This window comes from Oncorhynchus gorbuscha, linkage group LG20 (assembly GCF_021184085.1).
Source record: "Oncorhynchus gorbuscha isolate QuinsamMale2020 ecotype Even-year linkage group LG20, OgorEven_v1.0, whole genome shotgun sequence".
In the NCBI taxonomy this organism is placed as follows: domain Eukaryota; kingdom Metazoa; phylum Chordata; class Actinopteri; order Salmoniformes; family Salmonidae; genus Oncorhynchus; species Oncorhynchus gorbuscha.
The window spans coordinates 31,673,604-31,699,354 of record NC_060192.1 but is presented as its reverse complement, the minus strand read 5'-3'; the positions used below and the strand labels follow the sequence as shown (position 1 = coordinate 31,699,354).

The 25,751-nt window shown below is 45.3% G+C and overlaps 1 protein-coding gene across 2 annotated transcripts; it reads left to right on the top strand.

Moving 5' to 3' along the window:
* The first annotated feature begins 716 nt into the window (after nucleotides 1-716).
* Nucleotides 717-24,438, top strand: LOC124006661 (amyloid-beta A4 precursor protein-binding family B member 3-like). 2 transcript variants are annotated; one of them, XM_046316709.1, is made up of 13 exons: nucleotides 717-1,228; nucleotides 13,282-13,469; nucleotides 13,580-13,653; nucleotides 15,511-15,562; nucleotides 17,247-17,396; nucleotides 19,203-19,330; nucleotides 20,162-20,167; nucleotides 22,147-22,261; nucleotides 22,378-22,465; nucleotides 22,602-22,685; nucleotides 23,433-23,548; nucleotides 23,754-23,933; nucleotides 24,198-24,438. In XM_046316709.1, the coding sequence occupies exons 1-13, from the start codon at nucleotides 1,180-1,182 to the stop codon at nucleotides 24,423-24,425; spliced, it is 1,458 nt and encodes a 485-aa protein (XP_046172665.1). In that variant the 5' UTR covers nucleotides 717-1,179; the 3' UTR covers nucleotides 24,426-24,438. The 2 variants fall into 2 exon arrangements, with proteins under 2 accessions (XP_046172665.1, XP_046172666.1); XM_046316710.1 differs by lacking the exon at nucleotides 20,162-20,167.
* The last annotated feature ends 1,313 nt before the right edge of the window (nucleotides 24,439-25,751 follow it).

The following is a 25,751-nucleotide window of genomic DNA, read 5'->3' as shown; positions in this document are numbered from 1 at the left end:
ATTAACTGTTGGAGAAAGTGTGTTTGTTTTGGTTTCTGTATTGCCCTTTTATTGGCCTCCATATTCCTATAGTATGTATTCTATAATCTAGAAAAGTATGATTTTGTGTCTGTTTGCTGGTGTGCACTTCACCCTTGTCCCTAAAGTACATGTTCTGTGCCTCCTGCCCAGCCGTCCTTAAGGCACAGAGAGAGAGAGAGAGAGAGAGAGAGAGAGAGAGAGAGAGAGAGAGAGAGAGAGAGAGAGAGAGAGAGAGGGGACACTCAGGGAGGGAGAGAGAGAAAAAGCTAGAGTGTGTGTGAGAGAGGTAAGGAGTGGGGGGAAAGAGGAGGGGGAGTGGCCGAAGCTGCAGGCACCACTGAGCACAATACAGAAAGAGAGAGAGAGAAACGATAGGCGGCAGCAGTATAACAAACAGCATCCCTTCAGCACAGATACAGAGATAGAGAGATCATCAAGACAGACAGAGAGAGATCATCAAGACAGAGAGAGAGAGATCATCAAGACAGACAGAGATAGAGATCATCAAGACAGACAGAGATAGAGATCATCAAGACAGACAGAGATAGAGATCATCAAGACAGACTGAGAGAGAGATCATCAAGACAGACAGAGATAGAGATCATCAAGACAGACAGAGAGAGAGAGATCATCAAGACAGACAGAGAGAGAGAGATCATCAAGACAGACAGAGATCATCAAGACAGACACAGAGATCAAGACAGACAGTTCATCATTACAGAGAGAGATCATAAAGACAGAGAGAGAGAGATATCATCAAAACAGAGAGGGAGATTTTCAAGACAGAGAGAGATAATCAAGACAGAGAGAAAGACAGAGATTATCAATACAGACAGGGGGATCTTCAAGACAGAGATAAAGCTCCTCAAGACAGAGAGGGAGAACTTCAAGACAGAGATAAAGCTCTTCAAGACAGAGAGTGAGATCTTCAAGACAGAGATAAAGCTCTTCAAGACAGAGAGGGAGAAGTGATTATATTTTCATAGCTTTTACTCAGAGTGCTGGCCAGGGCTTGCACAAAGAGAGGAGAGAGTGACACAGACGGAGATAGAGAGTGGAGTGAAGATTTTAATCCTCTTGGCATGCGAGTGTGTCCCTGGCTGCTTGGAATGTGTTGCAGCTAACCCGGGGGCCAGGACGGAAGGAACAACTCTCACCATGCTGGGGAAGGATTACATGCTCGCCATCATCATAGTCAATTATGACGGTGAGTAGGCTACACATGCACACGCACACACACACACGCACACACACACACACACTGTCCTGGGCTCCTCCAGACTTTTTTCTCTTAGCCCTCATTCCTCAGAGGAAGTGGAAGAGAAGAGGAGGAGTGAGTTAGTGTTGGTCTGTAGGTGTGAGCTGATTAATTGTCCCAAAAACACTGAAGAGTGATTGTTGGCGATACATGTACAGTTTAAGTGATCATGGAAATACAATGTTTATGAAGACTGAGTTAGATGATTGTGGTTTTGTTGAGAGGTCAGGTAGTGAACTATAGTGCCTCTGTTAGACGAAGAACATGTGGATCTATGAATGTTTTGTATTTAGCTTTGTATTAAAGATAATAATGGTGATGGTGGGTGTTTCACGAGCAGTGATGCATCATATATGTATCAGTGATGCATGTTGCTTCTGAGAAGTTTCATATATCACATTGGTACTAGCTGGTTTCGCTCAAAGCATTGGACCATAAGTCTCTCCCCCCCTCTCTCTGTCTCTCTCTCTGTCTCTCTCTCTGTCTCTCTCTCTGTCTCTCTCTCTCTCTCTCTCTCTCTCTCTCTCTCTCTCTCTCTCTCTCTCTGTCTCTCTCTCTCTCTCTCTCTGTCTCTCTGTCTCTCTCTCCCTCTGTCTCTCTCTCCCTCTGTCTCTCTCTCTCTCTCCCTCTGTCTCTCTCTCTCTCTGTCTCTCTGTCTCTCTCTGTCTCTCTCTCTCTCTGTCTCTCTGTTTCTCTCTCTCTCTCTCTCTCTCCCTCTGTCTCTCTCTCCCTCTGTCTCTCTCTCCCTCTGTCTCTCTCTCTCTCTCTCTCTCTCTCTCTCTCCCTCTGTCTCTCTCTCTCTCTCTCCCTCTGTCTCTCTCTCTCTCTCTCTGTCTCTCTCTCTCTCTCTCTCTCTCTCTCTCTCTCTCTCTCTCTCTCTCTCTCTCTCTCTCTCTCGACAATTCACAGTTTTCCCTTGCAATACCAAACGTCTGTCTAGTGAGTCCAGTCTGCAACGTGGTCCTTGAGGGCCTACCTACATGAATTCACAGGATGGCTGCTTAAAATTCTGTGCATCCGTATCCGTTTTGTGGTATTAAAATATATCATGCCATGATTTTGAAATGTGTTTGGAAAATTGTTTAGGTGAGTTTAGTCTCATTTTCTGTCCAACTTAGTGTCCCTCACCCTCCCCACAAACAGTAAACAAATACCAGCCCAGAGATGTTATTTATAGAGGACAGGATGTGTTGTTCACCTGTGTGACTGAGTGGGTTGCCATGTGACTTGGTGTTGTCTTGGTAACTGTTGCCCTCCTGGTGTAAGGAGCGGCTGTCAGCTAGTATATTATTGGGAGTATTGGACAGGACAGTAGCCAGTTAGCACAGTGTTTTGTTGTAAGCACAAAGGAGAGTGGAGTCAATAGAGAGAATAATCAGTTTGATGACTAAAACATGGATATTACATTGAATGATTTATTCTACAGTATGTTATTGTAGTGATGATGAATGACATGTCAAATCCAAAACATATTGGTGAGCAACAGCATTGTTAATATCCTATTAGTAGGCTATAGAAGGCTTGTCCCTCTGTTGTTAAACCTTTTTTGTTATGAACTTTTCCCTCATTCATAAGAAGAAACACCACCGGTTCCTAAAATAAAGCATCTGTTTTAACTGGGTATGTCATTGATCCCAAAATAACTCTCTTTGAAAGAGAGAGAGGGAGAGTGGGGAGAGTGGGGAGAGAGAGAGAGAGGGAGAGTGGGGAGAGAGGGAGAGTGGGAGAGTGGGGAGAGTGGGGAGAAGGCGTCATACTTATGCTGGGCACGATAAACAGGGGCACGCTGTGTCAATACTAGGACAGTTTGTTAGAAAATAGTCTCTGCAATAGTAGCCTAATGTTAGTGTAGTATACACATCGTTCCTGCTATTGTTCTGTGTAACGAAGGGTTTTGGTGATGGATTATTTAACTGGTAAATCCAATGTAAAAACTTGGTATATTGTCGAGTCAAGGATATACACTTTATATGATAGAGAGTTTGGGTGTGTGTTCGTATATGTGTGTGTGACTGTGTGTGTTGGAGGGGGTTAGGGTAGATATGGAGTAGATATGGAATGGAGTAGATAGAACCCTCTGGAATATAAAACTGGTCCCAGTTTGTGCATTAACCAATGTCATCTGACTGTCATTGTCACGCCATGTATGGGTTGGGTTGGTCCCTGATTCAGTGCTGAATCCCAGATTGATGTTGTGATTCAGTCTGACCCATAATCCCTCTGGCAGAGAGAGCCTAGCTCTGACCTTGCACAGACACACAGCTGGGATTACTCTCTATCTCTCTCTCCTCCAGATGTACCTCTTTCGCTTTTTCTCTCTCGTTGTCTCTCTCTCCTCCAGATGTACCTCTTTCTCTCTCGCTGTCTCTCTCTCTCTCCTCCAGATGTACCTTTCTCTCTCGCTCTGCAGTTTATCATATTACTGTTATTTATAGTCTCCGCTTAATTGCAATTTCTTGTCTCTAGTCTACAGCAGGGTGTTTTCTTACATTGTTACAGTATAAACATATTCTGTTATTTTGATCTAATTTGAAGCATTGCTCTCAGTTGAGACAGCTGAGGGGAGGACGGCTCATAATCATTTCTGGAATGGAGTCAATGGAATGGTATCAACCACATCAGAGATGTGGTTTTCATGTGATTGATACCACTCCATCGACTCCATTTCATCCATTATTATGAGCCGTCCTCCCCTCAACAGCCTCCACTGCTCTCGTTTATAAATCGCATTACCCCTCAATATTCCATTTGTTAAGCTGTCCCAGTCCGTAATTCCCCATTCGGTTGTGTAAGGGGTAGTTCTGGGCAGAGAGAAAGATGAGAGCTACCCGACTGCAATCACTGCTTAATTACAGCTGTTTACAGCCTTGTGGGGAGCTCAGTCTTCATTGGCCATTTGGGAGTTATTTGGTAACAGGCTCAGTCCAAACGTGTGTTGAGAGACTCCAGTGTGTATCTGCATCTAGATTAGATAGGCCATGATTTATTTTGGTCACTGGTGTCATCAGTGACGATGACAAGGGGGTGAGGACCGTACTGCACCCCTCCTCCATAAAGTCACTGCATCCACTAGTCTCAAAGGAGACTTGAGGTATTTGAATGAGGTCCACGAGTAAATAAAGCCTGCCAAAACTGATGAAGCAAGATTCTTGGGAACACTTCTCAAGTCCAGGCTGGCATCCATTACTGCACAGTAGGAAAGGCAATGTTGACAAAGCTATGGTTGACGGTGCTTAGAGGACAAGCTAGTTTCTGCCGGTACCGGGAATATCAGTCACATTCATCCTCATGCGTCAATCTAATGTACATGTACAGCTCACACAACAATATCACGTGAAATCTCTCTACCCCGTTTAGCTTATTCGATTAGCTGATTTAGAGAAGTAGTTGCTATAGGAACTGATCACGCATTGCAGACTCACTCTCTGGGATTCATCAATAATTCACTAACATCGTCTCTCTGTCTCTCTCTGTCTCCGTCTATGTCTCTCTCAGTCTCTCTCTCTCTCTCTCTCTCTCTCTCTCTCTCTCTCTCTCTCTCTCTCTCTCTCGCATTACTTTAGAGATCAGCATTTGAAATGGCCAGGTATTACTCTCCTGTATCATTAGTGTTGAGAGAATACACCAATACTTCATGGACTTCATGGACTCCACTATTCAATAGAAAGCCCTCTGAGTAAGGAAAGCCATTACAGATACATGCAAACAGTAAACAATGGCTATTTTGTGTACTGTTTCAACATCGAAAAAAAGGTTTAATCAATACTATTCACTTACCATGGGAATTAAATGCACAGCACATTGAATCTGTTATTGGGAATAATTTTACAGTGGAGACTGGTTGAGAGCAGGGTACTGGGTGGAGGCCGGCTAGTGGTGACTGTTTAACAGTCTGATGGCCTGGAGATAGAAGCTGTTTCTCAGAACAGAGTCTCCCATAGAGATGGAGACATTAGAATAGAGTCTCTCGTAGTCTCCCATAGAGATGGAGCCATTGGGACAGTCTCTCGTTGTCTCCCATAGAGATGGAGCCATTGGGACAGAGTCTCTCATAGTCTCCCATAGAGATGGAGCCATTGGGACAGAGTCTCTCATAGTCTCCCATAGAGATGGAGCCATTGGGACAGAGTCTCTCATAGTCTCCCATAGAGATGGAGCCATTGGGACAGAGTCTCTCATAGTCTCCCATAGAGATGGAGCCATTGGAACAGTCTGTCATAGTCTCCCATAGAGACCAAAAAAGCTGGACACTCACTCTGTACAAAAGTCAGTCAGAGAGGTATGATGATGCTATCTAGGATAGGATTGGTGCCACTATCTTGGTGAATGAGGTCAGTTGCATGGAAGATGATGATTCACTGTTTTGGATTGAGGTATTGTAATATGAGGATTATCCATCATCAGCCCTGGTGTCAGGTTATATAATACCAAATACCTTGGCATAAGATACAAATTCAGCATAGCAGTAAGAACTCAGCGTAGCATTAAGAATCCAGCATAGCAGTAAGAACTCAGCGTAGCATTAAGAATCCAGCATAGCAGTAAGAACTCAGCGTAGCATTAAGAATCCAGCATGGCAGTAAGAACTCAGCGTAGCATTAAGAATCCAGCATAGCAGTAAGAACTCAGCGTAGCATTAAGAATCCAGCATAGCAGTAAGAACTCAGCGTAGCATTAAGAATCCAGCATAGCAGTAAGAACTCAGCGTAGCATTAAGAATCCAGCGTAGCAGTAAGAACTCAGCGTAGCATTAAGAATCCAGCGTAGCAGTAAGAACTCAGCGTAGCATTAAGAATCCAGGGTAACAGTAAGAACTCAGCGTAGCATTAAGAATCCAGCGTAGCAGTAAGAACTCAGCGTAGCATTAAGAATCCAGCGTAGCAGTAAGAACTCAGCGTAGCATTAAGAATCCAGCGTAACAGTAAGAACTCAGCGTAGCATTAAGAATCCAGCATAGCAGTAAGAACTCAGCGTAGCATTAAGAATCCAGCATAGCAGTAAGAACTCAGCGTAGCATTAAGAATCCAGCATAGCAGTAAGAACTCAGCGTAGCATTAAGAATCCAGCATAGCAGTAAGAACTCAGCGTAGCATTAAGAATCCAGCATAGCAGTAAGAACTCAGCGTAGCATTAAGAATCCAGCATAGCAGTAAGAACTCAGCGTAGCATTAAGAATCCAGCGTAGCAGTAAGAACTCAGCGTAGCATTAAGAATCCAGCGTAGCAGTAAGAACTCAGCGTAGCATTAAGAATCCAGGGTAACAGTAAGAACTCAGCATAGCATTAAGAATCCAGCGTAGCAGTAAGAACTCAGCGTAGCATTAAGAATCCAGCGTAGCAGTAAGAACTCAGCGTAGCATTAAGAATCCAGCGTAACAGTAAGAACTCAGCGTAGCATTAAGAATCCAGCATAGCAGTAAGAACTCAGCGTAGCATTAAGAATCCAGCATAGCAGTAAGAACTCAGCGTAGCAGTAAGAATCCAGCATAGCAGTAAGAACTCAGAGTAGCAGTAAGAACCCAGCGTAGCAGTAAGAACTCAGCGTAGCATTAAGAACTCAGCGTAGCAGTAAGAACTTAGCGTAGCAGTAAGAACTCAGCGTAGCAGTAAGAACTCAGCGTAGCAGTAAGAACCAGTAAGTGAACTCAGCGTAGCAGTAAGAACCAGTAAGTGAACCCAATATAGCAGTAAGGACCCGACATAGCAGTAAGGACCCAACGTAGCAGTAAGAACTCAGCGTAGCAGTAAGAACTCAACGTGGCAGTAAGAACTCTGCGTAGCAGTAAGAACTCTGCGTAGCAGTAAGAACTCAGCGTAGCAGTAAGAACTCAGCGTAGCAGTAAGAACTCAACATGGCAGTAAGAACTCTGCGTAGCAGTAAGAACTCTGCGTAGCAGTAAGAACTCAGCGTAGCAGTAAGGAACCAACGTAGCAGTAAGAACTCAGCGTAGCAGTAAGAACTCAGCGTAGCAGTAAGGACCCAATGTAGCAGTAAGAACTCAGCGTTGCAGTAAGAACTCAGCGTAGCAGTAAGGACCCAATGTAGCAGTAAGAACTCAGCGTTGCAGTAAGAACCCAGCGTAGCAGTAAGAACTCAGCGTAGCAGTAAGAACTTAGCGTAGCAGTAAGAACTCAGCGTTGCAGTAAGAACCCAGTGTAGCAGTAAGAACTCAGCGTAGCAGTAAGAACTCAGCGTTGCAGTAAGAACTCAGCGTAGCAGTAAGAACCCAGTGTAGCAGTAAGAACTCAGCGTAGCAGTAAGAACTCAGCGTAGCAGTAAGAACTCAGCGTAGCAGTAAGAACCAGTAAGTGAACCCAACGTAGCAGTAAGGACCCGACATAGCAGTAAGGACCCGACGTAGCAGTAAGAACTCAGCGTAGCAGTAAGAACTCAGCGTAGCAGTAAGAACTCAGCATAGCAGTAAGAATCCAGCGTAGCAGTAAGAACTCAGCGTAGCATTAAGAATCCAGCGTAACAGTAAGAACTCAGCGTAGCATTAAGAATCCAGCATAGCAGTAAGAACTCAGCGTAGCATTAAGAATCCAGCGTAGCAGTAAGAACTCAGCGTAGCATTAAGAATCCAGCATAGCAGTAAGAACTCAGCGTAGCATTAAGAATCCAGGGTAACAGTAAGAACTCAGCGTAGCATTAAGAATCCAGCGTAGCAGTAAGAACTCAGCGTAGCATTAAGAATCCAGCGTAGCAGTAAGGACCCAATGTAGCAGTAAGAACTCAGCAGTAAGAACTCAGCAGCATTAAGAATCCAGCGTAGCAGTAAGAACTCAGCGTAGCATTAAGAATCCAGGGTAACAGTAAGAACTCAGCGTAGCATTAAGAATCCAGCGTAGCAGTAAGAACTCAGCGTAGCATTAAGAATCCAGCGTAGCAGTAAGAACTCAGCGTAGCAGTAAGAACTCAGCGTAGCATTAAGAATCCAGCGTAGCAGTAAGAACTCAGCGTAGCATTAAGAATCCAGGGTAACAGTAAGAACTCAGCGTAGCATTAAGAATCCAGCGTAGCAGTAAGAACTCAGCGTAGCATTAAGAATCCAGCATAGCAGTAAGAACTCAGCGTAGCATTAAGAATCCAGCGTAGCAGTAAGAACTCAGCGTAGCATTAAGAATCCAGCATAGCAGTAAGAACTCAGCGTAGCATTAAGAATCCAGGGTAACAGTAAGAACTCAGCGTAGCATTAAGAATCCAGCGTAGCAGTAAGAACTCAGCGTAGCATTAAGAATCCAGCGTAGCAGTAAGGACCCAATGTAGCAGTAAGAACTCAGCGTAGCAGTAAGAACTCAGCGTAGCATTAAGAATCCAGCGTAGCAGTAAGAACTCAGCGTAGCATTAAGAATCCAGGGTAACAGTAAGAACTCAGCGTAGCATTAAGAATCCAGCGTAGCAGTAAGAACTCAGCGTAGCATTAAGAATCCAGCGTAGCAGTAAGAACTCAGCGTAGCATTAAGAATCCAGCATAGCAGTAAGAACTCAGCGTAGCAGTAAGAATCCAGCATAGCAGTAAGAACTCAGAGTAGCAGTAAGAACCCAGCGTAGCAGTAAGAACTCAGCGTAGCAGTAAGAATCCAGCATAGCAGTAAGAACTCAGAGTAGCAGTAAGAACCCAGCGCAGCAGTAAGAACTCAGCGTAGCATTAAGAACTCAGCGTAGCATTAAGAACTCAGCGTAGCAGTAAGAACTTAGCGTAGCAGTAAGAACTCAGCGTAGCAGTAAGAACTCAGCGTAGCAGTAAGAACCAGTAAGTGAACTCAGCGTAGCAGTAAGAACCAGTAAGTGAACCCAACATAGCAGTAAGGACCCGACATAGCAGTAAGGACCCAACGTAGCAGTAAGAACTCAGCGTAGCAGTAAGAACTCAGCGTAGCAGTAAGGACCCAATGTAGCAGTAAGAACTCAGCGTTGCAGTAAGAACTCAGCGTAGCAGTAAGGACCCAATGTAGCAGTAAGAACTCAGCGTTGCAGTAAGAACCCAGCGTAGCAGTAAGAACTCAGCGTAGCAGTAAGAACTCAGCGTAGCAGTAAGAACTCAGCGTAGCAGTAAGAACCCAGTGTAGCAGTAAGAACTCAGCGTAGCAGTAAGAACTCAGCGTAGCAGTAAGAACCAGTAAGTGAACCCAACGTAGCAGTAAGGACCCGACATAGCAGTAAGGACCCGACGTAGCAGTAAGAACTCAGCGTAGCAGTAAGAACTCAGCGTAGCAGTAAGAACTCAGCATAGCAGTAAGAACCAGTAAGTGAACTCAGCGTAGCAGTAAGAACCAGTAAGTGAACCCAACGTAGCAGTAAGGACCCGACGTAGCAGTAAGGACCCAACGTAGCAGTAAGGACCCAACGTAGCAGTAAGGACCCAACGTAGCAGTAAGAACTCAGCGTAGCAGTAAGAACTCTGCGTAGCAGTAAGAACTCAGCGTAGCAGTAAGGAACCAACGTAGCAGTAAGAACTCAGCGTAGCAGTAAGAACTCAGCGTAGCAGTAAGAACTCGGCGTAGCAGTAAGGACCCAATGTAGCAGTAAGAACTCAGCGTAGCAGTAAGAACTCAGCGTAGCAGTAAGAACTCAGCGTAAGAACCCAGCGTAGCAGTAAGAACCCAGCGTAGCAGTAAGAACTCAGCATAGCAGTAAATGCTCATTTTAGCAGTAAGCACCCAACGTAGCAGTAAGAACTCAGCGTAGCAGTAAGAACCCAGCGTAGCAGTAAGAACTCAGCGTACAGTAAGTGCTCATTTTAGCAGTAAGCACCCAGCGTAGTTGTAAGGACCCAGCATAGCAGTAAGAACCTGCCTCCCACCTGTGCATCAGGGATTAGGACTAGGCTACATCACACAGACTCAGGATTAGGACTAGGCTCTACATCGCACAGACTCAGGATTAGGACTAGGCTCTACATCACACAGACTCAGGATTAGGACTAGGCTCTCCATCACACAGACTCAGGATTAGGACTAGGCTCTACATCACACAGACTCAGGATTAGGACTAGGCTCTACATCACACAGACTCAGGATTAGGACTAGGCTACATCACACAGAGCCATTGTTCTGATCTCAAGAAGCAGAATTGGGAGGCAAGGCTATATACAACCTCAGCCATTGTGATATACAGTAATGGTTGGTGACAAGTATACTTGGTACATAGTAAACCTACTGGATTGTTTAAAGCAGAAAATTATTTTAGAACTGTCATACACCACTATGTCTCACTGATGCTAGTGCTTAGAATCCCTCCCTGTATGACTCATTGGTAATAACAGAAGGCAGGCTAAAATGGGAGAACTCTGTGGAAGAAGACTGACTACATTAGGATAACTATGTGGGAGAAGTATGGCTAAAATGGGAGAACACTGGGAGAAGGCAGACTACATTAAGAAAACTCTGTCGGAGAAGGCAGGTGAAGATGGGAGAATTCTGTGGGAGAAGTCAGGCTAAGATGGTAGAACTCTGTAGGAGAAGGCAGGCTACAATAGAGAACTCTGTGGGAGAAGGCAGGCTAAGATGGGAGAACTCTGTGGGAGAAGGCAGGCTAAGATGGGAGAATTATGTGGGAGAAGTCAGGCTAAGATGGTAGAACTCTGTGGGAGAAGGCAGGCTACAATAGGAGAACTCTGTGGGAGAAGGCAGGCTAAGATGGGAGAACTCTGTGGGAGAAGGCTGGCTAAGATGGGAGAACTCTGGGACAAGGCTGGCTAAGGTGGGAGAATTCTGTGGGAGAAGGTAGGCTAAAATCGGAGAACTCTGTGGGAGAAGGCTGACTAAGATGGGAGAACTCTGTGGGAGAAGGCAGGCTAAGGTGGGAGAATTCTGTACCAAATTGTCTCCTCTAGTGGCCATGTTCTCAGGGCTGAGATGAATTACAATTATGCACACAGCTTCATCATCCCCCGAAGATGCTGCACTGACTGACCCATCAATCAGCCGGTGAAATGTGCTGAATAGTGGTGTCATCCAGAGGCTGGTCCAGTCCTTAGCCCCATGCCCAGGAGGCCCGCCTGTCTACCTGCCTGCCTAAAGAAAAACTATAAAGCCTGGAGAGTTCTGCCTCCCATCTTTCTCTAACACTGTTGTCTCATTGATTTTCTCTCCCTGTAACAGGGTTCAGCTGATCTGTTCCTGGGTCTAATCTTCTCATGCTGTTCATCCCAAGGATGTGTGGTGTTGTTTTTCATTGTCAGACACAAGGGTGACCAGGGTTAAACGAGATGAATGGGGATGAGATGTACAAGGCATAAAATCATGTAAAATTAGCAATAAATGACAGACCAGACTTAAAGAAAAACTGGCATAAATGTTTTTTGCATGATTGATTTAGCACCTATTTGATTTAGCACCTATTTGATTTAGCACCTATTCGATTTAGCCTCTATTTGGTTTAGCCTCTCTTTGATTTAGGCTCTATTTGATTTAGCCTCTCATTGGTTTAGCCTCTCTTTGATTTAGCCTCTCTTTGGTTTAGCCTCTCTTTGGTTTAGCCTCTCTTTGATTTAGCCTCTCTTTGATTTAGCCTCTATTTGGTTTAGCCTCTCTTTGGTTTAGCCTCTCTTTGGTTTAGCCTCTCTTTGGTTTAGCCTCTCTTTGATTTAGCCTCTATTTGATTTAGCCTCTCTTTGGTTTAGCCTCTCTTTGGTTTAGCCTCTCTTTGATTTAGCCTCTCTTTGGTTTAGCCTCTCTTTGGTTTAGCCTCTCTTTGATTTAGCCTCTATTTGATTTAGCCTCTCTTTGGTTTAGCCTCTCTTTGGTTTAGCCTCTCTTTGGTTTAGCCTCTCTTTGATTTAGCCTCTCTTTGATTTAGCCTCTCTTTGGTTTAGCCTCTCTTTGGTTTAGCCTCTCTTTGGTTTAGCCTCTCTTTGATTTAGCCTCTCTTTGATTAAGCCTCTCTTTGATTTAGCCTCTCTTTGATTTAGCCTCTATTTGATTTAGCCTCTATTTGATTTAGCCTCTCTTTGGTTTAGCCTCTCTTTGGTTTAGCCTCTCTTTGGTTTAGCCTCTCTTTGGTTTAGCCTCTCTTTGATTTAGCCTCTCTTTGGTTTAGCCTCTATTGGTTTAGTCTCTATTTGGTTTAGCCCCTCTTTCTCTCTCGTTCCGTGATAACAGCGAGAAAACTGTGGCATGCTGCTGAGAGAGAAACACCCATGCCCAGGCAATCCTGTCCCAAATGACACCCTATTCCCTATGTAGTTCCTGGTCAAAAGTAGTGCACTACATAGGGAATAGTGTTCCATTTAGGATGCTGTCCTCGTGTCACTTCTGACCCACTTCTTGCGTTCTATCTCTTTTTGTTGTTGTTGTTCACCACTCCATTCACCCAGCTCTCCTTCGAGCACATTGAGTTCATGGCAGAATTAGTCCAAACTATATTGAAGTGTCCAAAGAAATCACTCTTCGTCTGCTGAGCATAAGGTCTTTTTCTGTCCCATCACATCTTTTAATTGAGTCTTTATGTCTCTACTCCTCTCTGCACGTTTTTTAAATAATTGATCTCCTGATTTACATATTCATTTGCCCTTCCAAACACAAATCTGTCCCATCGCATATTCAGTGTTAGGGGAAAACAAAGGAGGCGAGCCTCAGACACTAGTTTTGCCAGCCAGCCCTGTGTGATGCAGAGGGACTGTTCTGAATTCTAGTCTGGTAATTGGTAGATTTATCATGTGGCCAGAGGATCTCACACGCCCTGCTGTGCTCTCCTCTGCCGGTCACGTGTAGCAGGGCCGTGAGAGCAAGGCCAGCCGTGGGGCTTACATAGGCTTTAGATTGGGTGAGGCTAATGCTAGATGCCGATGGGATGCAGCCCGCTGTGTACGAGAGACCTCAAAGAGCTATGTTTATGCTAGAGCCAGCCGTCATTATGAACATAATGAAATATTAACCTGACACTACTGTTACATTTTGACACCCAAATGCACTGTAATATTGGCCATGAGTGCTTCTTCATTAAGATGACTTACTGTCACCTGTCATCATTGTGCTTCCTACCTGTTCTGTGTTCTTCAGACAATATTTGGAACGACCCAAGCCTTGATTTAGACTCTGACCTACCGTCAGGGTGGCGCACCATCCGGGACAGCACTGGTACCTATTACTGGCACGTGGCCACTGGCGCCACCCAATGGCAGCACCCGTCCTACAGCACTGAGGAGGACCAGAACTCCATCAATGGCATCACTGCCGCGGACATCAAGGTTAGGGCTTCAACTTCTAAATAAAGTTCAGTCTCATCGTTTGACTTTCTGTCCTTTATTCTGAATGTGGTGCCATCAACTCTAATATTGTCTCTTGTCCTCTTTTCCAGAGCCTGGAGGCTGGGGGCAGACGTGAATCAAGGACAAGGCTGACAGAGAGCCCATTGGCCTCCATAAATGACAGGTAGTCTTTCAAAATCCTCTGCAGACCCAAACCAACACTCATTCACCTGCGCAAGCCCTGTAGCCTTGTTACTGGGTTATGCTATCCACGATGGAGTAATGACTACATTTCAGTTGTGTGAGGAAGGTTATTCTACAAGGTGACTGGGTTGACTCCATTTCAGTTGTGTGATGAAGGTTATTCTACAAGGTGACTGGGTTGACTCCATTTCAGTTGTGTGATGAAGGTTATTCTACAAGGTGAATGTGTTGATGATGTAATCAAATGAGAGGGTTAGTGTTTTGGGTGTATTCTCTCTCTCTCTCTCTCTCTCTCTTAATCCGTTCCATGGCTCCATGGCTCATGATGGCTTCACTGGCCTAGAAATGTGGCAGATCACATATCCCTATGCCTCCTGGAATACTTCCCCCACTATTCAATTCTCTGTGTTCTGATCTGAGGCCTGCCATATTTGTCCCCAGGCTGATAAAGTCAGGAATAGATAAATCCTCTGAGATTTAGGCCCTAGTTCAGCACCACACTACATCATATCATTATTACAGTTCAGTCATTGTACCATGATCTGAATACATACAAGCGATTAGGGAAAATACTGTTTGATGTAGTTCCTGAGGATGAGTCTTAACCATTTGTGGCACATGTTCTTAGGTTTCTTTAGCGTAGACCGGTTGGCTGACAAGATCAAAAATGCTGCATGCGCATCGATGTGGCCGGAAGCCGTGCTTTGTTACGATTCTGAATGGTCATATCGATAGCGACCATGAAAGGAGCAGCCTTGTGGGGAATCGTAGGTGGCTCGTTTCAGCTTGCATATTTTATTGATACCATGTTTTGAGGTGTTTTGACTGATGTCATGTCTATGCTAAAATGGCTCAAATTCGCTAGCTAGCTGTAACGATGTATTTGAGAGACAACAAGTGCTCATTGTGCAAATGTATTTATGTTTTCAATAAACATTGGAGACTAAATCTAGTTTTCACGTTGTCAACATTCTAAGCTAACGCCGTCTGTTTTTCCGCCTCGTCTTTGTTGCTAAACAACCAACCCCTCTATACACAGCAAGGTCAAACCTGTTAGGTCAAATGCATCTTAGATCACCTTGATGGTTGTTCATAGGCTCTTTAATATGATGTATAGCTACCTTGCCTTTACCATTAAGGGTAAAAGCACTTAACAATTCAATTATCTGAAGTTATTTTATTTTAGCAGCCCCCTGAGGGACCCTGTGTTAATGAGCCAACCAATAAACACAGTCCCTGCTGCAGTGATTATGTGTTGAATCAGGATGCATTTGACACAGGGGAGCTTAATGTTCTGTATGGACAGAGATTGTGGAGAATAGTGAAACTCAGTTCACTGAGCGTACCATCAAGAGATGCGTAGGTCTAATAATGGACACTTTATCTTATCCTGCTCTGCTTCACCAAAGAGTTTAATGGAAAGAGAGGGAGAGTCTTGGGCCCATGGTTGCAGGAATAGTAGCCTCTTGGGATTGTCTCCAGTCAGCTGTATCAGGGAGGTAAATGTCTAACAACTCCACCTCTGAGTCAGCCGGTGTGAGGGGATCAGAAAAGCTCTCTGTTTATTTTTTATCATCCATGACCCACTCAACAGCTGTTTCCCCATCAAGAGCAGACAGGCAGGCAGCATCAAACTGTAAGGAAAGGCTTTACTTTCAAAGTCAAACACAAACAAACGGATGAACCAAGAACTAGATTATAACATTGTGTAATACGCCATACCAAACAGCATCTTACAGGGCAGCAGGGAGGGATGCAGAAAAGAAAAACAGCGTAATTTGTGCTGTCGTGGTGGTAATCCTTCATGTCATTTGATTGTTCTGATAATCTCCCACAGGGTCTCCTGGCAGGACGATTATTTCTGCACCAACATTGATCCTGACTCCAAGGTAGAGTGGGCTTTGATGTTGTCCAAACCATAGAAATACAGTAGAATTCTAAGAACGGGCCATTCATTTGAGGCAAACCTGTTCTATAGATTACATTTCTATGGTCCAAATCCCTCTTCTTCTGCACTCACCAAAACAGCAGGTTCTGACCAATAACATCCATACCCAAGACCAATTTCAGGGGGGGTAAACACTTCTGTGCTCCTCCAGAGTATACTAATCTATTTTATCTGACTTTTAACTCATAACACGATTTTCTATAATGTATTATTTAAGGGTTAAAAGTGACCACATTTATAATGTTAGCTTTGATCAATATATTTTTGTTGTTGTTCAGGCTAGGCAGCTCTTAGAGGAATTCTTGAGAGTCATCTCTTGAGTCAGGCAAGGAGCAGTGTTGATAGACTGTAGATACAGTGAATACATTATATAGAGGCATCATGTTGATGGACTGTAGATACATTAAATATATTATATAGAGGCATCATGTTGATAGACTGTAGATACATTAAATACATTATATAGAGGCATCATGTTGATAGACTGTAGATACAGTGAATACATTATATAGAGGCATCATGTTGATAGACTGTAGATACAGTGAATACATTATATAGAGGCATCATGTTGATAGACTGTAGATACATTAAATACATTATATAGAGGCATCATGTTGATGGACTGTAGATACAGTGAATATATTATATAGAGTCATCATATTGATGGACTGTAGATACATTAAATATATTATATAGAGGCATCATGTTGATGGACTGTAGATACATTAAATACATTATATAAAGGCATCATGTTGATGGACTGTAGATACTGAACACGCTGTACATTATTATCTAGTCTGAATAGTCTCTGCTTATTCCATTCTCTCTGCCTCCTCCCCACCTCTACCCCCCACTCCTCTCCCTCCTGGGTCTGTTGGCATGGTATGGTGTGGTTCTGTTCATATGGTGTGCTGTGGTTGTGTTGGCATGGTGTGGTGTGGTTTTGTTGGCATGGTGTGGTTTTGCTGGCATGGTGTGATTGTGTTGGCATGGTGTGGTTGTGCTGGCATGGTGTGATTGTGTTGGCATTGTGTGGTTGTGCTGGCATGGTGTGATTGTGTTGGTGTGGTTGTGTTGGCATGGTGTGGTGTGGTTGTGTTGGCATGGTGTGGTGTGGTTGTGTTGGCATGGTGTGGTGTGGTGTGGTTTTGCTGGCATGGTGTGGTTTTGCTGGCATGGTGTGATTGTGTTGGCGTGGTTGTGTTGGCATGGTGTGGTTGTGCTGGCATGGTGTGATTGTGTTGGCATGGTGTGGTTGTGCTGGCATGGTGTGATTGTGTTGGCATGGTGTGGTTGTTTTGGCATGGTGTGATTGTGTTGGCATGGTGTGATTGTGTTGGCATGGTGTGCTGTGGTTGTGCTGGCATGGTGTGGTTGTGCTGGCATGGTGTGATTGTGTTGGCATGGTGTGCTGTGGGTGTGTTGGCATGGTGTGATTGTGTTGGCGTGGTGTGGTTGTGCTGGTATGGTGTGATTGTGTTGGCATGGTGTGGTGTGGTTGTGCTGGCATGGTGTGGTTGTGCTGGCATGGTGTGGTTGCACTGGCATGGTGTGGTTGCACTGGCATGGTGTGGTTGCGCTGGCATGGTGTGGTTGTGCTGGCATGGTGTGGTTGTGTTGGTCAGTGTTTTGCAGTGCGCTCCCTGGGCTGGGTGGAGATTCCAGAGGAGGAGCTGATCCCGGGGAAGAGCAGTCTGGCTGTCAATAACTGCATCCAGCAGCTGTCCAGCAGCAAGGCAGAGGGCCGCGATGACACACTGGGCGCCTGGGGAGAGGTGAGAAAGGCAACATGAGGGGGGGTTGTGAGAGTCTTCTCTGTCCTCCCTGTCCTCTCTGTCCTCCCTTTCCTCTCTGTCCTCCCTGGCCTCTCTGTCCTCCCTTTCCTCTCTGTCCTCCCGGTCCTCCCTGTCTTCTCTGTCCTCCCTTTCCTCTCTGTCCTCCCTTTCCTCTCTGTCCTCCCTGTTCTCCCTTTCCTCTATGTCCTCCCTTTCCTCTCTGTCCTCCCTGTCTTCTCTGTCCATCCTGTCTTCTCTGTCCTCTCTGTCCCCCCTTTCCTCTCTGTCCTACCTGTCCTCTCTGTCCTCCCTTTCCTCTCTGTCCTCCCGGTCCTCCCTGTCTTCTCTGTCCTCCCTTTCCTCTCTGTCCTCTCTGTCTTCTCTGTCCTCCCTGTCCTCCCTGTCTTCTCTGTCCTCTCTTTCCTCTCTGTCCTCTCTTTCCTCTCTGTCCTCCCTTTCCTCTCTGTCCTCTCTGCCTTCTCTGTCCTCCCTGTCCTCTCTGTCTTCTCTGTCTTCCCTGTACTCTCTGTCCTCCCTTTCCTCTCTGTCCTTTCTGTCCTCTCTGTCCTCTCTGTCTTCTCTGTCCTCCCTTTCCTCTCTGTCCTCCCTTTCCTCTCTGTCCTCCCTTTCCTCTCTGTCTTCTCTGTCCTCACTTTCCTCTCTGTCTTCCCTGTCCTCTCTGTTCTCCCTGTCTTCTCTCATCTCTCCCTGTCCTCTCTGTCCTCTTTCCCTGTCCTCTCCCAGGGCCAGGACATGATGATGGTTCTGAAGAAGGATAGCCTCAGCCTGATGGAGGGGGGGGGGGGTTGAGAGAGTCTTCTCTGTCCTCCCTTTCCTCTCTGTCCTCCCGGTCCTCCCTGTCTTCTCTGTCCTCTCTGTCCTCCCTTTCCTCTATGTCCTCCCTTTCCTCTCTGTCCTCCCTGTCCTCCCTTTCCTCTCTGTCCTCCCTTTCCTCTCTGTCCTCCCTGTCCTCTCTGTCTTCTCTGTCCTCCCTGTCCTCCCTGTCCTCTCTGTCCTCTCTGTCCTACCTGTCCTCTCTGTCCTCCCTTTCCTCTCTGTCCTCCCGGTCCTCCCTGTCTGCTCTGTCCTCTCTTTCCTCTCTGTCCTCCCTTTCCTCTCTGTCCTCTCTGTCTTCTCTGTCCTCCCTGTCCTCTCTGTCTTCTCTGTCTTCCCTGTACTCTCTGTCCTCCCTTTCCTCTCTGTCCTCCCTATCCTCTCTGTCTTCTCTGTCCTCCCTTTCCTCTCTGTCCTCCCTTTCCTTTCTGTCCTCTCTGTCCTCCCTTTCCTCGCTGTCCTCTCTGTCCTTCCTTTCCTCTCTGTCTTCTCTGTCCTCCCTTTCCTCTCTGTCCTCCCTATCCTTTCTGTCCTCTCTGTCTTCTCTGTCCTCCCTTTCCTCTCTGTCCTCCCTGTCCTCTGTCCTCCCTTTCCTCGCTGTCCTCTCTGTCCTTCCTTTCCTCTCTGTCTTCTCTGTCCTCACTTTCCTCTCTGTCTTCCCTGTTCTCCCTGTCTTCTCTCATCTCTCCCTGTCCTCTCTGTCCTCTTTCCCTGTCCTCTCCCAGGGCCAGGACATGATGATGGTTCTGAAGAAGGATAGCCTCAGCCTGATGGAGGGGGGGGGGGATGAGAGAGTCTTCTCTCATCTCTCCCTGTCCTCTCTGTCCTCTTTCCCTGTCCTCTCCCAGGGCCAGGACATGATGATGGTTCTGAAGAAGGATAGCCTCAGCCTGATGGAGGGGGGGGGGGGTTGAGAGAGTCTTCTCTCATCTCTCCCTGTCCTCTCTGTCCTCTTTCCCTGTCCTCTCCCAGGGCCAGGACATGATGATGGTTCTGAAGAAGGATAGCCTCAGCCTGATGGACCCAGTGGACCGCAGCCTTCTCCACTGCCAGCCTATCACTGACATCCGCGTGTGGGGCGTGGGCTGCAACAATGGCAGGTGGGCCAACCTGGGAAACGTATTGGGAAATACTCCCCAGTCCTCTCACCTTCTCTTTTTGTTATGGTCAGTGTTGATACCTGAAGTTACATGTTGAAATACGGTACAATATGGTGAACCAACTAAGCACAATGATCTTGGGTTGATGGTCAGGGAAGACTGTTTAAAATTTTTGTTATTGTTTATACTTGATGACATGGAAATATTCCATTGAAGAAAGTAAATCATTTAGAAATGAGTGTTTTTATATGGGCTACACAGCCTTGGGTTTGGTTGGTAATTCAGCGTAGCAGACATGTCAGGTCTATTGTAGTACACTGGGAGTTGAGTGCATCTGAGGGCAGTTATATTTGGCTATGTTCTTGCTGGAGAAAATTCATGCATTGACCTATTGGCAGTGTCAGTGGTACTACGTCTCAGACGCCGGCGGAGTAGAATAGACTAGCCCTGAGGAAGAGACATGCAAGGGTAGAGAATTAGAATTAGTTATTTTTTTGTATTTTTTATTTAACCTTTATTCAATTAAGCAAGTCAGTTAAGAACAAATTGATATTTACAATGACGGCCTACCCCGGCCAAACCCAGACGACCCTGGGCCAATTGTGCGCCGCCCTATGGGACTCCCAATCACGGCTGGATGTGATACAGCCTGGACACAGAAGGACTGAAACTAGTGAAAATAAGTCAGTACAGCCGTGCAAAATTGTTACTGACAGGAGGCTTGTTGTATGGGGATCATAGTTATGAAGCAATACAACCGTTTTGTCTCCTAGTTAAGGTAGTTGTAATAATGAACTTTCTTTCTTTTTTAAATGCCACTCGTGAAAACAGAGACAGGTAATCACTCCTTTTCTTGGTCAACTCATTTTCTGTTGACATCCCATGTGTGACTTTGCCAGCTTGCATCAGGGTCTCAAGAAGAAGAGCTCAGTGCTCCAGTAGGTCCGGCGTACTTTCTATAGTCCTGCTCTGTATTATTGCCTCATCAATAATGTAACATGCGTCTGCCCGACATGTTTCTCATGCACGTTCAAAGAAACACGTCTATTTCCTTCGCCATTTCTATCGACCGTTATGTCTTATGTACCAAGCAGTTCTGTCCTTGTCTCAGAACAAATGCCCACCCAGCCTTATTTCGGACTGTTGTCTTGCACTATTCCCAATTGAATACTGCTGATGATTGAGCTATAATGTGAGAATCATAATGGACTATCTTCCTGGGGTCAATTCTGCTCAAACTCCATAATGATTTCATTCCTCTGAGCGCTGAATGGAGGATGCATCAATGTGTAAATTCATGTAACAGACTTTTCTACAACATTTGGATGGGCCTTTGTGAAGGTAAATGGACAAGGAGAGCTTGCTGGGTCATGTCCAAATGATCAGCCCCCCCCCCGTGCCTTAGCCAAGTCTCCTTCCTTTCTGCTGTGCCAACCAGGGCCGAGCTGCAAGGTCGCATCTGCCACTGTGACAAATGATCTTCATTTACACCTGGCTTCATAGTATTACACCCCAACAAAAGACATGGATTATTGCCATAAAACAACTCCCGTTCCACTGTGGATGGAATACAGAATATTGTACACACACGCACACGCACACTCACACTCACACTCACACGCACACACACACACACACACACACACGCACACGCACACGCACACACACACACACACACACACACACACACACACACACACACACACACACACACACACACACACACACACACACACACACACACACACACACACATCTTACCGTTTGTTGACACACCGCTGATGCCAAAGGGAAGCTCATCTGTTATTCCCTCCGACTCCAGTGTTTTCCTCAATATCTGAGTTCCTTTCCCAGGCATCAGCACATTCTGGTGTGCCAGAGCCGTGGCCTACATAACAGCACTGTTGCTCCTGGTCGTTTTAAGTGGGGAAACCCACTGAGGATGTTACAGGGACAATAGAGAGAATTACACCTCGGCAACACTCACCGAGCCATTTCCCATTTAGCAGCTGCACATTGGACACAGAACCGTTCTTCATTTACTAACTATGTGTCAGAGAGTTTACAGTACAATGTCAGTTGGGTGCTTTTGCTCTGATATGTGATTACAGGACCATGTCCCTTTCTGATATGTGATTACAGGACCATGTCCCTTTCTGATATGTGATTACAGGACCATGTCCCTTTCTGATATGTGATTACAGGACCATGTCCCTTTCTGATATGTGATTACAGGACCATGTCCCTTTCTGATATGTGATTACAGGACCATGTCCCTTTCTGATATGAGAACTTGGTGACAGAGCAATACATTCCCTGTCCATGTTGCCTAAAGTGCCGAGAATAATGTCTGTACATATGGATCCCTGGTATTTATAGACCTCTGATATCTGACACTGCCTGGTCCTGTCAGCTCCTGAGGGACGATGCCTGAGGTCACCCCCCCGTCTCTTCTAAAATATGAGCCAGAGTAACTGATAGTATCAATGTTAAAAATAGTCTGTGTTGTCTGTCTTCAGTGCTCAGTTGCTTAGTAGTCGTTTGATGATTGTGCGCTTGATCAAACAAATTGATGATGCTGGCTGGTGCACCGTTGGCTTCAGTTCAGTGTGCTAACGCAGTGATGTAGGACTAGTGCAATATGGCTTTCAATTCCTTTCCATTCTCTAGTCATACTAATGGAATTATATTGTTATACATACAGTACCAGATCGCCAGGTGAAGCAGGAAGTCAGCTATCCCCTCCACAATCCAGACCTATAGATAGTGCCTCTACTCTGTGTTAATCTATGTTGTTGTGTTCTGTTCCTTTCCAGAGACTTTGCCTTCGTGGCCAGTGACAAAGACACCTGTATGCTGAAGTGCCACGTGTTTCGCTGTAAAGCCCCAGCAAAAACCATTGCCACGGCTTTGCACAAAATGTGCTCAAAGGTAACCACTAAGTGAAGCATAGGAGGTGGTTTAACACCCCTTTAGTCCACCGTAGTAGTTTAGGTTCATTCTAGAGTGAGCCAGTGTGAATGCTGTGTCTGTGTGTATGTGTCCAGATCATGGCAGAGAAGACCACAAGAAGCCCATCTATGGCCCGCTCCCTCACCATGGCGACCATCTCCCCTGAGGACCTGCCACGCCAAGGTACAGTACGTCACAGAGACCTTCAGTTACAGTCTGTAGGCGTTTTCTCAATGGAGCAATGTCCAGTTTATACAAGTTATCAACTCCATAATATGGTAAATCATGTGACGTTTTGATTCTCATGTTTTTACTGCAGTGGACTTCGCGGATGCAATGAGGCAGAGGGTGCAGAAGTTTGAGGTGCAGTACATCGGAAACCTGCCCGTCTCCAGGGCGATGGGTACTGTATTCTAATCTAGTCTATTATTAAACTGGCAAAATACCATCACATTTTTCATCTGTTTATTTATTAAAATAGCTCAAAGAAGAAAGACAATCTTCTCCTTCCTATATCAACTTTGAGACTCAACAGGGGAACACAAGGTCTGTGATGTCTCATCAACAAATATGGAGGATTAGACAGCAGCCAAGACTCACAGGCATGTTTGAAATTGGGTTTGGATCATTTAAGAGACGGAGGACATCGTCTCATTATTATCAGCAAACGCGCCGAGTCACGTTGTGATTGTGAAGCTAGCGCTCAGGGTCACTCTGTCAGTTGGCAGTCCCCAGGCGAGGCGCTGTATTCACTACAAGCTCCAAAACGGTAGCATCCATCAAGTTGGCCTGCCTGTCTGCTGTTAGCTGGACCTGCTGACTGACCGACATAGAGCTTGTCCCAGATGCTTTATGTCTGGGGTATTATAGTCCACTGAGGCGTTCTTGATAGTGATGACAAGCCATTTGTCCTCATTTGAGATCACACACCTTTGCTATAATTTAACAATCCCCGGAAGTTAGGCAAGGAAATCAGTTTGGTACAACGCAAAAGTCCTTGAAACTCTGAGCATGTTCTCTCACAACAGAAAAGAGCAGAGAATACCACTAGAAGCCCATCTATGGTTTTACCTCGCTTTTGGAGGTCACTGTGGCTGTGTTGTTGCTGAAGCAGCTGTATTAAGGTCCTCTATGTGGGATACTCTGGCAGGTATGGAGGTGCTGAACCGGGCCATAGAGAGCATCATGAACACCTCAGACAGTGACGATTGGGAGCCCATCGTCATCCACATCTCTGACAGTGTCCTGTCACTCTGGAAAGGAGAGGTGAGGAGGAGAAATCAGGAAACCTGTAAACACTGGTGGTCAGACCAACCAATGAAATTACTACATTTCTCTGGCTACCTGTTGTTTCTCTCTCTCACTTTAAAAAAAACTTTTGTCTCTCTCTCTATTTCCCTCTCTCTCTCACTTTCTCTTTCTCTCTCCCTCTCTCTTTCTTTCTTTACCTTCTCTATGATTTCTCTTTCAGGATGGAGATGATCCATTTTGGGAATGTCAAGTGCGTTTGTTGACTTTTCTGGGTGTGGGGCATGATACACACACCTTTGCAGTGATAGTGGACGGCGGGACACAGCGGTTTGAGTGTCATGTTTTCTGGTGTGAGCCAGACGCAGGGATCATCTCTGAGGCTGTGCAGGCTGCATGCATGGTGAGTCACTTAGTTAGGGGTCCCCCTGAAGAATGAAACACAGTAATGGAGAACCAGTGGACAAAATGGCTTCTGTAGACAAGCTGGCATGATAAATACTTGAATTTATACATGCTATCATGGCTGAATGATTAATATTTTAAAGGGAATTGGCAGAGAATGGTAGAGAATGTCATGGAGTCATGACTCATTTACGGTATCTTTCTAACATGAAGAGGGACATTATGGTCACTGCTTAACATGACTCCATTGTGTCCCCTGCAGGTCCAGTACCAGAAGTGCTTGGTAGCCCAGACTCCACCACCCAGGTCCAAAATGTGGCGGGCGGGTTCCAAGGTGAAGCGGGCCAACTCCATGGACGGCTTCAGTTTTCCAGCTCCCCGTCACCAAGGACTGTCCCCGCCCAAGGCTGGCTCCTCCACCACCAAAAAGGGCATGCTGGCGTTTTTTGAGACTTTCAGAAATAAACAGTCAGCCGTTTCCACACCATAGCAACCAGAGAGGGTGGGGGGAGGGAGGAATGAGGGGAGGGAGCAAGCAATGGGGGGAGGGAGGGAGGGAGTAAGAGACAGAAGGGGAGTTGAGTTGAGTAAAGGGGGGTAGGGAGGGGGAGGGAGGGGAAGGAAGGAAGGAAGGAAGGAAGGAAGGAAGGAAGGAAGGGAGTTGAGTTGAGTTGAGTTGAGTAAAGGGAGGGAGGGAGCGAAGTGGTTGAGCGAAGGGGGTAGGGAGGGAGTTAGTTGAGTAAAGGGTTGCATATCAGATTTAGGGAAATAGTAGAATGAGTAGTTAGAGGGAGGACAACACAGATGTAACCAGCCATTTGAATGTGAAGTTTGAAGGTTAGCTGAGTTTCTATTTTACCAGGCAGGGATGGCCATTATCTTAAACAAAACAAACTGGCAGCATTTCTGCTTCTACTGTGTTTTTGTGAGTATAAAACATATCTTACCTAGGCTGGTTTGTGGTACAGTAACATGGAGGTGCTGTACTCTCACATTCCATACCTTGTTTAAGTCACTAGGATCTAAACTTGTACTTTTATGACAAACTACAACCAAATACACAACAATAACCCCTTGCTTCTAAGTGAAACATACAGTATCAAAAAATATGGTGCAATAATTTACAACTCTTTAATATAGTTTTCTGGTATTGAACATCAGCTAAATGTAACAGTGACTTGATTCTTGTACAATTAATGTAGTTAGATAGGTTGTATTAACTACATATACTGTTCTTTCTAATAAATGTAAAGTGATCTTTAACTTCAAATATATACATCACAGTGTGTCAACCTTATAGCTTTATAGTCCTTCTGGCAGTTGACAACAAAAAGTCCTCTAATGTGAGATTAGTCGTCATAAAGATGGGACATAAGATATCCATACGATATATAAGATATATATATATTCCTCCATTATTGTAATTAGACATCATGACAAAATTGAGAATTAGACCGTTGAACATCCTAGGCCCCAGTTTGTCAACAGAAAATGAAGACCAACCGGATCCGGGCTTTGGTCCAACTCTCTATTTTGATGCAACATACTCAGACAGAATCCCTTTAGCTAAAAGTGGTGCCAGTCCTACAGTGGCCTTCCCATTAAAGAGAAAGAGTTTCAGTTCTGAAAAAAAGTTTGTGTTTAGGACATACAACACAAAAAGCTTTGAAAGTGTTAAACAAAGGCTTAGATCTTTATATTTAATGGGGAGAGTGTTATTTCAATCCAACAGTTTGCTTGAAGCCCCTTAAAGCTTTACAGAAGCACTGCATGCTTTCGGACATGCTTGGGAATGAAATGCTTTGCTCAGGTACTT

Coding starts and splice junctions, on each gene's coding strand:
- LOC124006661 (XM_046316709.1), top strand. CDS start 1,180: ATGCTGGGGAAGGATTACATGCTCGCCATCATCATAGTCAATTATGAC. Junction 15,563..17,246: donor ACATTGATCCTGACTCCAAG/GTAGAGTGGGCT, acceptor TGTGTTGGTCAG/TGTTTTGCAGTGCGCTCCCT. Junction 17,397..19,202: donor CACTGGGCGCCTGGGGAGAG/GTGAGAAAGGCA, acceptor GTCCTCTCCCAG/GGCCAGGACATGATGATGGT.